Genomic DNA, 14,509 nt, shown 5'->3' with positions numbered 1-14,509 from the left:
TAAAAAATAAAACTATGCAGTATATTTTTAAATGCCCTGTAGAGTCTCCCCTTGTAAAGCTGCAACCAAAAGTTCACCATCACTAGCTAGACCAGGGGCAGGCAAACTTTTTGGCCTGAGGGCCGCATCGTGTTTCTGAAATTGCATAGAGGGCTGGTTAGGGGAGGCTGTGCCTCCCCAAACAGCCAGGCATGACCTGGCCCCCGCCCCCTATCCAACCCCTACTTCTGGCCACCCCGGGACCCCCGCCCCATCCACCACCACCCCACACACATCCCCTGACCACCCCCTGGACCTCCTGCCCCATCCAACCCCCCTGTTCCCCACCATCTGACCACCCCGACCCCTATCCACATCCCCGGCCTCCCCTGCCCTCTATCCAACCCCTCCCCGCTTACCGCACTGCCTGGAGTACCAGTGGCTGGCAGCACGGCTGCACCAGGGCAGGCAGCCTCACCATGCAGCACAGAGCACCACCGGGTCAGGCCCGGCTCTGCAGTTGTGCTGCCCCAGGAGCTCGCAGCCCCGCAGCCCAGAGCATTGCGTTGGCGGCACAGTGAGCTGAGGCTGCAGGGGACGGGGAACAGCAGGGGAGGGGCTGGGGGCTAGCCTCCCGGGCTAGGAACTCACAGGCCGGGTAGGACAGTCCCGCGGGCTGGATGCGGCCCGCAGGCTGCCCACCTCTGAGTTAGACGCTGCCCTTTCAGCAGCGGGGGCAGCAACAGCGGAGAAGAAAGTTTGATAAAAATGTTACATCTTTGCAATGATCATGGCCTTGTGACGATCTTATGAAGAGATGGACTCTGGCAAAATACACATCCATTCTGGGTGGCATGAGGGGCTGGCAAATCAGCACAGGTGAATGTTAAGCTTCCAGCATAGGTTCAAAAGTTCACTTGCTTTTGCCGAAATGGTTCATGAAAATCGTACGTTCTAGGTTCCGGAGATACGAATTCATAGACTTTAAATCAGTCTATTTTGGCCCTAGACTACGTGAAAGAGAGAAAAGCAATGAAGGATTAGAATGGTTAGGCTTGATGGTTGGTTTACTTTTTCATGTTGGAACAATTATAGAGCATGACTGATTGTTGCATTAATTAATCAGAAGCAGTCATCTTTTAAATGCTGTGATTAACGTGGCACCTGTTTAACCGTATGCTGAATTTTCCAAACAAAATATGTAGCAGTTTTGAAGCATAAAAAGGAAAAGTTAAATCCAAGCTAGCTACAGAGTTTCTTTTCCACTGGACTGACAGCGTATGTCTACAGAGCAATGTAAGCACAGGCGAGAGCCTGGGCTCTAGCCTAATCCACCTTGCATCCACACACCAATTGTGTTAATCTGAGGCTTGAACCTAGGGTTCCAGGACCATGAAGAGCTGGAGGGTGCGAGCCCATGTTAAGATGGGACCTAGGGTCTGAGCCCTATTGCTTTCCTGCCTGCACACAGCCCTGGATTGACTTGGGTCCTGTAAATTCTATGGATGTATCCCAGAGTTCCCTGGGGCAACTTTCTTAGTCTTCTCTATGCAACAATCTGTGGTGCAGTCTATTAAGGGCAGCAGCTCAGGTCAGCGTTAACCCATTGTCTGCTGAGCACCAGTCTGCAAGGGCACTATCAGAGAGCCTGCAGGGTTTTCAGTGGAGACAGATCAGAAGAAGCGTTTTGCAAAGAGAGCTACTTTCTGGTCAGAAGAGCACAGCCACGCTGCCTGGGCACCCCTGAACATGCAGACCCAGGGAGCACGGTGTGGGGGCCGAGAGTGGAGCAGGCACTAAGTGGTGCCCTGCAGGGATGGGGAGCAGCAGAGTTCCCGGCTCAGCATGGTTGGGGGAGGGAAGACCCCCAACATCCTGGCTGCTCCCCCTCCCTGCAGGGAGCCGCTGAGTCCCTGCTCTGCTCTCAGCCCTCCCTGGGGCTGTGTGTGCAGGGATGCATGGGCAGCACGCACAGTCAGGGCAGCAAGCGAGAGCCAGCCTGAAACTTCCCCACAGCCTCCTGCGGCTCCAGCTCCTCCTCGCTGCTGCACAGAGTTTGCCTGCAACAGGGAGCAAAGCTGACAGGCAGGAGGCGGCTGCCAGGATGTTGGAGGTCATCTCTCCCCATGCCAAGCTGAGATGGAGGCTCTGCCGCTTCCCAGCCCTGCAGGGCAGCCACTTAGTCCTGCTCCACTCTGTCGCTTGCTCCCAGGTCTCCCTGCCCTCCCTGGGGCTGCACGTGCAGGGGCACCCACGCCCTGTGAGGGCCATGAATGGGAGCCGGCCCCAAAACTTCCCCAGCCTCCAAGGGAGCCTTATCTCTGGCTCCAGGGCTGAAAAGGGGACAGGGAGGAGGGATCCCCAAGGGGTGCTAGAGAAAGAGAGAGAGTGTGATTTTCCTCTGAAAGCTACATTTTATGTCAAAGTTCAAAACAAACAGACAAAAATAAATAAAAAACCCAACCAAACACAAATACCTTAATTGAACGTCCCATTTTAAAAATGAAGAATTGCAAAGTTTCACTTTAATAGTTTGACAGCCCTGGAGACTGATGTCCTGGTTAGCCTCAGAACAGGTGCACATGGGCATTTTCCTGCCAATGTGACTCAGCCTAGAGGCAGAGTGCCCACTTCTCAGATTAGATGGTAGTTTAGTATAAAACAGGGGTGGGCAAACTACGGCGCAGGGGCAGCATCTGGCCCTTCAGATGTTTTAATCTGGCCCTCAAGCTCCTGCCAGGGAGCAGGGTCTGGGGTTTGCCCCGCTCCATGCATGCTGTGTCTCTGCTCGGCTCCCGGAAGCAGCAGCATGTGCCCGCCTCTGGCGTCTACGTGCAAGGGCAGCCAGGGGGCTCCACATGCTGCTCCTGCCCGAAGCATCGCCCCCACATCTCCCATTGGCTGGCAGCCATGGCCCATAGATGCTGCCCCTGCAGCTCCCATTGATGGGGCAGTGCACAGAGCCGCCTGGCTATGCTTCCGTATAGGAGTCAGAGGTAGGACATGCCACTGCTTCCGGGAGGTGCTTGAGGTAAGTGCCACCGGGAGCCTGCTCCCCTGACCCCGTCCAGCGCCCTAACCCCCTGCCCCAGCCCTGATCCCCCTCCCACACCCTGAACTCCTAATTTCTGGCCCCACCCCAAAGCCCGCACCCCCAGCCGGAGCCCTCACCCCTTCCTGCACCCCAACCCCCAATTTCATAAATATTCATGGCCCACCAGACAATTTCCATACCCAGATGTGGCCCTCAGGCCAAAAAGTTTACCCACCCTAGTATAAAGCCTTCTCAAACTGCAGTCAGCCTACTGAGACAGCCACCAAAGGAGCTAATGATGCAGTTTACGTACCCATGCTCTGTATGGGTGCTGGAGTCCCATCAATAGCACCGTCACAGTTAGGGCAGTAGAGTTTTCCCACAATGCAACACATTCATAGGACTAGAGTGTCCACACCAGGGGAGGAAGGGCATTAGGCACTCTGACAGTTACTTTGACTCAGGTCTGTGCACTGTAGTGTGGACCTCAGAGCCCAAGGTTCAAGCATGGGTCCAAAAATCCTTACCTAGGGTTAAAAGGCAGTGTAGACGCTCAAGGTTCCCAGACACAGGTTAGCTGACTTAGGTCCCACTAACCCTAGGCTTACATTGCTGTGTAGACATACCCACAGTAGAAGGCGTAGTAGAGAAAGCGATACATGCTTTGCCAGTGGTCCCAGCATAGGTAGCCTCATGATAAGAAGTTAATGTGACCCTTTCATGTAATTCCAAGTATTGATTTTACCTGCAGGCCTTAGTTACGGTAATGGTCATGGATTGTATTAAGTCTTGTTTTCCTTTCTCTCCATAGGCTTGTTGATTGGCTCTGGCTGTGCTCTCTATCCTTTGGGTTGGGACAGTGAAGAAGTTAGACAGACCTGTGGTAACCTTTCCAACCAGTTTGAATTGGGTAAGTAATTGTCAATGGATCGGAGTTCCTTTAAATTCGAGCTCATTTATTGTCTCTAAATGTAGAGAGGGGCCTGGAGAACATGCTTACTGAGAGCAATCCTTGCATATTTGCCGGCTGCTACTGTGTATATTATTCTATTGCTTAATGTAGTGTGCTAGGGCATGGGACTCCTTAAATCTTTACTATTGATATTTTCCCCATGGAAAATCACAGATATCATCAAAAGGAAAACCTCTTTTTGAAAGCAGAATTTCTGAAGAGAAATTAGAAGCAGTTACATCAAAAGAGACTGAGGGATGACAGGAGACAGCAGATTAGATGTGAATTTGGCATATGGCAGCAAAAACATCAGTGGAACTTTTAGCTGCATGTGTGTGTGGACTGGGGAATCCATGGTTTACATCTGAGAGGTATAAAGGGGCCAATCGTGGAGAGATGCCATTGGCTGCTCAAGTACATTGAACTCAAATGTCTAAATAAACGTGCAGGAACTTCTTCACTTCCCACTCCTTTAAGCAAATCAGCGGGGTCACTCTGTAAATTCTTTCGTGACTTGCACTTGGTGGAGCTTGTAATTCCCTGACAATAGTTCCTCTCTCAAGGACTCTGGCATACTTATCGATCTCTTCTTGCCCGTGGGGGTAAGGACAAAACTAGAATGTTTCTTCATTTTGCACAAATATTTTAACCAGGTCTACAGCCAAACCATCCCTACCCGAGAGATGTTTGTTCTTGGCTCATAAAGCTTACTTAGGAACCTCTGCAAAGTTTTGACCTTGGGAGGCAACAGATTGCCCTTAATGTCATAGATGGAAGAAAATATGCACTAAACATAGTAATAGCCAAGAATATTTGAATTAAGAAATTCATTTCAAGACAGGATAATGTTTTCAGAGGGTAGACTGAGGTATCCAGGCCAAGAGACTATTTTTGGCCTGCATACCTCAGTCTACCCTCTAAAAACATTATCCTGTCTTGAAATGAATTTCTTAATTCAAATATTCTTGGCTATTACTATGTTTAGTACATATTTTCTTCCAATGAAATATAAAAATTCCTTCAATTAGTCTACGAATATTTGCTGTATGCAAACATTAAGGACAGAGAGGAATTAAAAAAAAGGAATACGTAGGTTAACAATGAGGGCAAAGTTCCTGAGAGCGAAATCAATCATACTGTGGAATGGTCTCTCAAAGGAAGTAGAGGAACTCCATTGCAGGTTAAGATGAGACAGAACACTAGAAAGTAGATTGCAGGGAACAATCCTAACAGGTCTTGTGCATCTCTGATTTCAATTATTTCATTCTAAGTACCACCAAGTACTTCTTGCCAAAGTACAGCAAACAGCTACATGTCTATGCTCTTTCTTGGGAAAAGACTATATAGACTGTTGTGTGGTAACTTGAGTTCTTTTTGATGGCAGTGGCTACAAGAAGTTCCTAGAATAATTTTATGTTTAAATAACTCCTTGGTGGGAGAGCTGTGAATTCAGCGAGTTTAGAAGCACCCTCTGCCCTTTCTTGTCCCCTTGATCATGACTCATGAGCCTGGCATGCGAATAAGTCAAGCTATTGTAACAATACATTCAATAAAAGAACCCTTCTGAAAATTCGACTGTCAGCTTTTTCTTCCAGGAATGCATAAGGAATATGAACGGGGGACATAATAATAATTGTGATGCTTGATACTCTGACCATATTTTCTGGATTTCAAGGCTATTAGGCACCTATTATGCATACCTAAGTTTGACTAAGGTCCTGGTTGTGCTGACTGTTAGAATCTTATGTTACCATAGGTTTCAGAGTAACAGCCGTGTTAGTCTGTATTCGCAAAAAGAAAAGGAGTACTTGTGGCACCTTAGAGACTAACCAATTTATTTGAGCATGAGCTTTCGTGAGCTACAGCTCACTTCATCAGATGCATACCGTGGAAACTTCAGCAGACTTTATATATACACAGAGAATATGAAACAATACCTCCTCCCACCCCACTGTCCTGCTGGTAATAGCTTATAAATTGGTTAGTCTCTAAGGTGCCACAAGTACTCCTTTTCTTTTTATGTTACCATAGTAATTAACAGATTATAACGAGACCAGAAATCTGCTAAAAGTCTCTCGTCAGTATACCTTGCCTGAATTTAAATGCTTGGTTTTGTATTTTTATATTTAAATTGGCCAGCGGTGGTACGGAGTTACCCAGGACATTGGCAGGGGAGAGGTGGAGTACTGAACCTGCAGATTAGCCAGGTTGCTCATTTCTTTTCATTTAAGCCTTACAATTACCGGTAACCCAAGCCTAGGCTTTAGTTAATCATTAGAGACTGGTGTTCTCATGATAGCTTTAGGGCCAAAGCCGGCGTTTCACAGAATCCGTCTCACTAAGTCTCAAGATGCATTTGAGTAATCATTGCTTTCATTTGAATACTTAATTGGATCAATCAGCATTCATTTGATTTTTCCTTTTGAATCAGTGGGACCAGTTGCCTTCAGAATTGCACACAAATTGCATTTAACCGCTATGCACAGAAAGAGGAGCGGTGAGTGCGGTGGGACAGGGGCTTATCAGCCTCTCACAGTGGGTGTGTATGGAGTTCCTGCTGTCACCTCTTCACCCTTGTGCAGGAGCTAGCTAGAATCACGTTGGAGCGTAACTCCTGCTCCAGGCTCATACTCTCACAGGTGCTAGCTGTCTGCAAGGGCAGAAAGCTGGCCAGGCACTGAGCAGCAGAGCATGCTGCATCCTCTTCAAGCATGCTGCTCTAGTATGGGCACCCTAGGAGCACCTGAAAGACAGATGGATGGTCCAAAGGGGTGGCAGAACGGAACCCCACTGGACTCTGTATAAGATGAGCCAAGAGAACCCGGAGACCCTTCAGAAAGGAAAGTGTGGAACTGGGCAACAAAATCATCCACCCACAACAAATCACACAGACAAATCAGCAACATCATAGCAAAGACTACTGATAGCTCCAATAAAATGGACAGACACCTGGCATTCATCCTTCACTAGTAGCCATCAGCCAAGGTGGTTAACTTCATTTCTAGGACTGGAACTAGACTGACAGGGATTCAGGAAGTCAGATAGTTCTAGATGAACCCAGCATTACCCCAGCACAATCTTCTGGGTTACCTTCCCCCAAAAGAGAAAGCTAGAGGCAAAATGGTATTTGGCAAACTTGTCTTAGTTACACCAAGTGATGATTTCTTAGGCATAACCACCACTTATAAAATGGCTAACAGGCCAGTTCTGCTGGTCTGACGGGGCCAAGAATAAGCTATTTTTGGCCTCCACTACAGTAACATGTTAGGAATGTAAACTTCTCTGTGCTACATTTGAATGGGTTTTGAGTAAATTTTCTGCCACTGACCCATTAGTCTGTAACATATTAACTAGCCAGGGAGGAGGCTATCTGTATACCTCTGAGGACGGTGAAGAGAAAGGTGGTGACAGGGACAGTATATGAGAAACCAAATAGAGAAACGAACGAGGAATTGAGTCAACACCCAATGGTGGCAGAAAACAACTGGAGCACTCTAGACTCTCCAGAGAACCTGCTAGGACTGACAGAATTGACATGGAGCTGCTGCAAGAAGCATGGGCCAGGAGATGAGCTGCAGGAAGCAGCAAAGGCCAAGAAGGATCTGTTGTGACCTTAGGGAGCCCCAGTTTCAGTCAAAGCCAGGACAGCAAATGGGTTAACTGGAAAGGGAGCTGGGAACTACATGGTGGAAGAAGGACTGGGGCAGTTTGGAGAAAGATGACAACTGTCCTGGTGCTGGATCTTTAGGATGGGTGTATGAGAAGAATGGGCTGGTGAGTCTGGGATTTCAAGTAATGAGATTAAAAAAAGTGGCTGAATTTTGCATCATATAAGACAAGGCTAGCCAGAAATCTTCAGGAATTAACAGTTGAATGTAGTGGGCTTAAAAAAAGAAACGCAAAGCCCCAATTACAAAATGATATAGATGTACTTTGCAGACAGATAGGGAAAATAGTAACAGTGTATGATCCTTAGTGGGTGTGTAACCCACACACCTCCTGGGTGTGGTGTTCTGGCCTATCTAGTGACACCGAGACCACAGAAAGAGAGATAAAATGAGTCTGCTCAATAGCCTTAGCTAACAGTGCGTTGCCTTTTAGCTCATGCAGTAGAGGCTCATGCACTAAGCTCCAGAGGTCCCCGGTTCGATCCTGCCCGACAATGCCTGGGGTCTGTCAGCGTTACAGGTACATTTGAGAAGTGCTTCTCCATGTCTGCAGGAACATTGACAAAGGCATCAGGCTAATTAGACACTCCAACTACAGCCAAGATAGGCCATATTGTGAAGGGACAACAAAACCCCACTTATATGTACATTTCAAAGTGGCATTTAATGTGGCTGCAGGAAAACTATTCATGCTTTTAATCTACATACAAGTGGATTTTTGTATACTTTTCCAGAAACCCTGACTTGGCACTATTTAGCATGCCCCATAGTTTGATGCTTTCCTTGAAATTTATTTAAAAGTGAACTGTGCATTTTATTCAGTTGGGTTTGACTGGTAACACAATGTACAACATCTACATTTTTAATCAAAAGAAAATATTGGTACAGATCAAGGCATACACAAATGGAGTTGTGTTTTAGCTGAATATATACGGCCAGGTAGAATTCATGTAGTCCTATCACGGATCAAACATCCATATCGGTAGAAGACCCTGCAATATACTAGACTCATGCACTAATGCTTTTTTTTGCCTGTCAGAAAGAAAGCTACAATAATAAATTATCTAAATTAGCATTTGGTTGCAGGCTAATGCAGTTGGCACAGATGATATGCCAGTCATAAGCAAGGAGCATAAGTACCAAGGGATTCTTATTCTTCCACAAATATATAAGGAAGGATCAAAGTCATTCCCATCTCCTATTACAGCATATGCTGTTATTTATTCATTATTTATATTGTGGAGCTGCCCAAAGGCCCCAATCAAGATCAGAGCTCCATTGTGGTTCTGAGCTGCTAGTTGAAAGAAGTTAAGTTGATTCAGATATACAGGATCATATTTACAGCAAGAGTAATTAGCAAGTCATTTTCTCTAAATGGATCTCATCCAAACAGTTGTAGAACACATTTAATTTGGTCTGGGCTAGATGCAGTACTTCAAAAACACACCACCACATCACGCAGAAGTAACAGCTGAAAAGTGAAGTTCCCAGCAGAGAAAGGTTTGACAGGTTGGTGAGAGCTTGTCAAGAACCAAAAGGAATTTGCATCAGAATTAGGACTGTGCAAAAGACTTGCGACAGCTTTTAGATTTTGCAAAATCTGAGCCACCATTATGAAAAGTTTCTGAAATGCTGCCGCTTTACTTAAAAGCCGGGGGAATCTGTGTGGGTCAGAGGAGACTTTCAGAGACAAAAATAGGAGTAAGACGCCCAACTTCTTTTGCTGTTCAAGGAGAGTTGGGCCCCTTGAATAGCACACTGGATGGTGACTTAAGAGATGTGGGTTCTGTTCCCAATTCTACCACCTCCCTGCTGGATCACCTTGTCTCCGTGCAGTTTCCCCATCTGTAAAACGGTGGTGGTAATTCTGACCCTCCTTTGTAAAGCACTTTGAGATCTACTGATGAAAAGTGCTAGGTATTATCATTATTAATTGCCTTTTGTGTTTGACAATCACCTTCAAGACCATTTCTGAACTGAATCTCTAGGGAAATATCTATAATTATTTATACAAATCCAGAGATGCCACCAAAATGTTTTTTACATCAGTTCTAAATGACTTTAAAATAAACATCACATATTAAGTTTGACTTACAAAACTGAGCCTTAGCTGGCATTTAGTGGGATAGTCCTGAAATGATAGGGTGACACCTAGAAAGTCTATTTCTACAGGTCAGTATGTTATCAAAGGCTTAGTCCACTGTAGTTTTCATTTTTTCCAGACATGGGGCTCTTACCACTTTCCTTGGAAGATTACTGTACAATTGGCTCAATTTCATGGTTTCTTCCTGTGCTCAACTTTTTTCTGGTCTGTGATCATAGATATTAGAGCATCCTGCAGACACTCTTCTCCCATTCATTGAGGTTTGCTTGTATTTTACTACACCATGGACTCTAGTGTAACTTTTTGTTTTTAAATGTGCGAGGTTTAGCCTCTACATATAAAGGCAACAGTGATCTCAAACCTGCTGTGCTCCATTGCTTGGAGCATTCAGAGATTTAACTAAAAGAAACAGATCTTGAGGAGATGTTCTTAGCATCTTCTCTCTCTATTAGTACTCTGAGATATATCAGAGCCTCTACTTTTTGCTCACTTTGCTTTGGCAGATTGAACTCTTCAGACACAGGCATTTCCTTTTTGCGAGCCATATTCTGGAAGCTGCATGCCGCTGCAAAGGCTTGACGGGCTTTCAATGGAGAGTGTTACAATATGACACAGTCCCCCTTCCCCACCCCCGCAGAGTTTGTTGTGACTGGACCCAGTCACTGGGTACCACACGCTTCCAAGCAAGTTGGGTGTGGATAGAAGCTAGTCACTGTTTCTAGCTCTGGGACTCTTAAGGCATACTCCTGGGCTCAGACAGCTTATCTAACACCCTTCCTTCTGATGTGGGATGTTGCCATCAAGCTTTCCTGGACCCTGAAACTGTAGTCAGACCTCCTGAGCCCCTAGTCACTGACAGATTCTCCCCCTGAGTTCTACCTAGGTTGTGGGTTCTCTGGACTTACCAGTTTAACCCCTTTGTAGCAGGACAAGACTCACCAGTGCAGCACCTCCTGCTGGTCATCCTGGGAATTTGCTTTTTTCCCCCCCAAGTGTTGGAGCACCCTCTGCAGGCCAGTGTCTTGCCTGCTGCTGGCCCCGTGTCCCTCCCAGACCCCCTTTCCCTCAGGGTTCTGCCCCAGCAGGACCCCCACTCTGGGTCTCCCTTCCCAGGGAGCCCCCAACCCGCTAGACCCACCTCACCTCAGTGGCTACTGCCAGTCATCATCTAGCCCCCACTCATTGGGACAGATGTCAGTCTAATGACCACTCATCATAGGCAAGGGGTTAGGACCAGCTGCCTCTGCCTACTCCCAGGCTGCCCCTCTGCAGCCCCAGTACCTTTCATAGGCCTTCAACAATGCCTGCAGCCTGGGGGTTTACCAGGCAGGAGCTCCCCAGCTCCCTTTTGCCCTTCCCCAGCACTGCTCTGTTTCAGGTACCTTACTCTCAGGCAGCTAGCCCTTCCCACTCCAGGACTAGAGTGAGACTCCTTAGCTTCTGGCCCTCAGCCCTCTTATAGGGCCAGCTGGACCCTGATTGAGCTGGCCACAGCTGCAGTCAGCAACTCAGTCAGCTTCCCCCAGCTGTTCTTAATTCCTTCCCCTGCTGCAGCCCTCTCCAGGGCTGCTTTTAACCCCTTTTCTGCAGGATTGGGGCAGCCACCCCACTACACCCTTTGAGGACAACATGTAGGAAAGCAAGGAACACAGGCTTAGCAAAGGAATTTCTTAACGTGAGTTACAGATCTTTGAAAACAAGATAAGTCCTGAGGTGCCCCCTTCCCCAGTCTGGTCTCACCCCTCTTGTGAGTCTATCTGTCATCAGTGTTTCAGGCTGGGCAGAGTCTCTCCTTCCCTCTCTGTCCCCAAAGTCCTCCTTACATGTGGTGATGGTCTGCCCCCTGCACAGAGCAGAAACCTATTCCCAAATAGGGCCTCCATCTCCAGGTCACGTGCTCAAACTGTCACCGCCAGTCATTGTTGCTTGCTCACTTGCAGGCCACTGTCTAGAAAGAGTCTGGTACCATGGGGGTGGGCCAGTAGTTGAGTCAGTCAAAGTGGATAGCCCCAGATTGCAGCTTGATGGCTCTCTGTGATGGCCTTTCCACAATGTGCCATACACCTTTCCTAAGCAGCGCAGTTATCTGGAGGCTGCAAGTCCAAACGAATGTGGTCACACTGCCAATATTTCAACACAGGTATAATACAGACTTCAGAATTTGATAGTCATATCTCACCCCTCTCCATCATGTCCTGTGCTAGGCATACATCTAAACTTCATTCTAAATATCTCAAAATTTCTTTCTGTCAAGGGATATGTTTGTCTAAAAGCTTTATTATAATTTCCCTTTGCTGCTTCCAGAGGGTTGGAAGAGAGGATCACAAGAGAACTATTTAACTGATAGGCACTATTGCCTTAAAATAATTATTATAATAAATTGCCTTTATAAACAGTACAGTTACTAAAGAACACAAAAGTCATCTCTTTGGGAAAACTGCAAATATAGAACAGCTTTGTCAAACAGCTAGGTGGCATTTCAGCATCCTGGCTGAGCATCGACATCCAAAGGATAAGACTGTGGAGAAGAGATTTAGAAACCAGGATGTTTTTTAGAACACTATTAACTATAAAAGATTTTTAAACTATTTGTCATGAACAGTCAGAAATCTGACTTCTGTTCACAAGTTATCTACAAACAGATGGAGATTTTTTTTCCTGGGGTGTGGTAGGACCGCAGGGCCTTCTGGAGGGCCTCAATGGGCCTGGTACACCCCATCACACCAGACCACACACTAACAGAGAGTGTGTCTCAAGAACCATCTCCCTTCCCATTTGCTATTGCTTTCTTTGAGCAACAAAGCATCATAGCTCAAGTTTCAAATATTAAATAGGGTGTCATCTTGTTAAAAATAAGGGAAAAATGTTCAGATAATTTTGAGAAAATCATCAACGTGCTCTGGACAGAGAGGAGCACACTTCACCAAATACATCATTGGTTCCAAATTACTCACTCAGCTGTAGTTTGTACCTTCTCTGTCGTTGTCTTCTTCCATGTACCTATCTAACTCCTTTCTGTATGCATTTCAGGATGTAACTTCTACTGCTGCCTTTTGTAGCTTATTTTACATGTCAGAATCGCACTGTGTAAAGAAAAAGAATCTTCGGTTCTTGAACTCTTCTTGGTTTCCTTTCAAAATAATCAGATCCTCTTATCATAGAATCATAGAATATCAGGGTTGGAAGGGACCTCAGGAGATCATCTAGTCCAACCCCCTGCTCAAAGCAGGACCAATCCCCAATTTTTGCCCCAGATCCCTAAATGGCCTCCTCAAGGATTGAACTCACAACCCTGGGTTTAGCAGGCCAATGCTCAAACTGCTGAGCTCTTCTTTATTAGCTGATTATCTTTTCCATTAGCTTTGTGGCATTCAGACCTGCAATTCCTGTACTTATCTCTCTCTTCATTTTTAGTCTCTGATTTAAAAAAAAATACCCTGGTTCATTAAATTATTTCACATTCCCTCCTAGTATTGGACTCTCATGCAAAGCTGGTTACTAGAGTTGCTGCACAAGGTTTCTAAGTAGGAGGGGTTTTTAGATGTGTGGATTAATCAGTGATGTTTGCCATATGCTTTTTAGCGCTGTATTTCTCAGTTGGAATAATTCTCAACCCTTTTTTTCTTGGTCTTAGAAAATGGATCCTACTTAAAGCTAAGTTATTAGCATTTGCCAGGTTCTCCAGGCTTCTAGCCCAGTGCAAGTTTTATTGATTTCAACCGTAATCTTATTTTAGGTCTTGCAATTAATGTAATAGGTTCATATCCCAGACACTCCTATATTCTGGAGTTTTCATACATTTCATTTATTGGATATTTTAGATAAAAATCACATATATTTCCAGAAATGCTTTAAGTACTTGTGATTTTTTTATAGGATGGTATGAGTTGAAAGTATACTACTAAAGCCCCAGGATCTATGTAAACAGATCCCATGTGGAGCCCTGTGGTAGATCAAGGATTAGCCACTCCTCCAGCTGCCTAAATTAACTCTGCTTCATATTTGTCGTGCTAAATTTTGGGGAAATCCATGGCATTATGGGAACAATATCATGTCCATGGAAATCATAGCAGAAATTAAGCAAATGATGTCTGTACCCCCATTGACTCAGCCATTCACTCAGTCACTTGTGGATTCATTCACTTGACTGACCATGTATTCACTCATGCAAAAAGCATGGAGATTTATTTCAGAAAGCTGTTAAAGTGATGCACTCCGTAACTCTCACGACAGCTGGGACACACCCGCAGCTTTGTGTTGTGGTTGCTTTTCCTATTGTGGGCCAAATTATACTGCTGAGGCATAGCTCTGAGTAAGGAGCAGTGCAGAGAGAAAGACTGCCCCAGGGCAACCACCAGGAGGCACTATACACCATGTCACTCAGAGATCCTGGTTACTGCAGCTCCAAGTCCACCCCTAAGGAGGGGACAGTGTGTGCTCCCTCTATAGCCAGCCAGCTTCACTGACTGGATGTGACCCTGACTCCTTCTTACCCCTCCCTGCTTCCTACAAGGATCCTAGTCCTAGCAGCCTTTGCTTCTAATGGAGCTTGGGCTGTAATTGTTTTTACGTCCTGTACTGGGGACAGGTGGTATGGAGGGAAATGTTCCATGCACCCACTCTGCCCCCCCCCCCACTTTGTTCACCTGCAGTATATGTTTAAGGGCTGTGATTTGAGAGTTAATCCCCAAACTGATTTCTAGCCGCCTCCCACCCAAATATCAGCAGCGTTAAACCCCATTTTAAAAAATGTCTCGCTGGCTGTCTCCAAT

The 14,509-nt window shown here is 46.1% G+C and overlaps 1 protein-coding gene across 1 annotated transcript in view; it reads left to right on the top strand.

The window, feature by feature from the left end:
- LHFPL6 (LHFPL tetraspan subfamily member 6) overlaps window positions 1–14,509 on the top strand; it is a 223,448-nt gene that overhangs the window by 199,145 nt on the left and 9,794 nt on the right. Inside the window, exon 3 of the mRNA XM_077806670.1 lies at window positions 3,825–3,923. Within this exon, the coding sequence (XP_077662796.1) occupies window positions 3,825–3,923 (99 nt within the window). The remainder of the gene's footprint in view (window positions 1–3,824; window positions 3,924–14,509) is intronic.

Source organism: Eretmochelys imbricata, chromosome 1 (assembly GCF_965152235.1).
Source record: "Eretmochelys imbricata isolate rEreImb1 chromosome 1, rEreImb1.hap1, whole genome shotgun sequence".
NCBI lineage: Eukaryota > Metazoa > Chordata > Testudines > Cheloniidae > Eretmochelys > Eretmochelys imbricata.
Note: the sequence above shows the minus strand (reverse complement) of the source record. Positions and strands in the feature narration are given on the sequence as shown.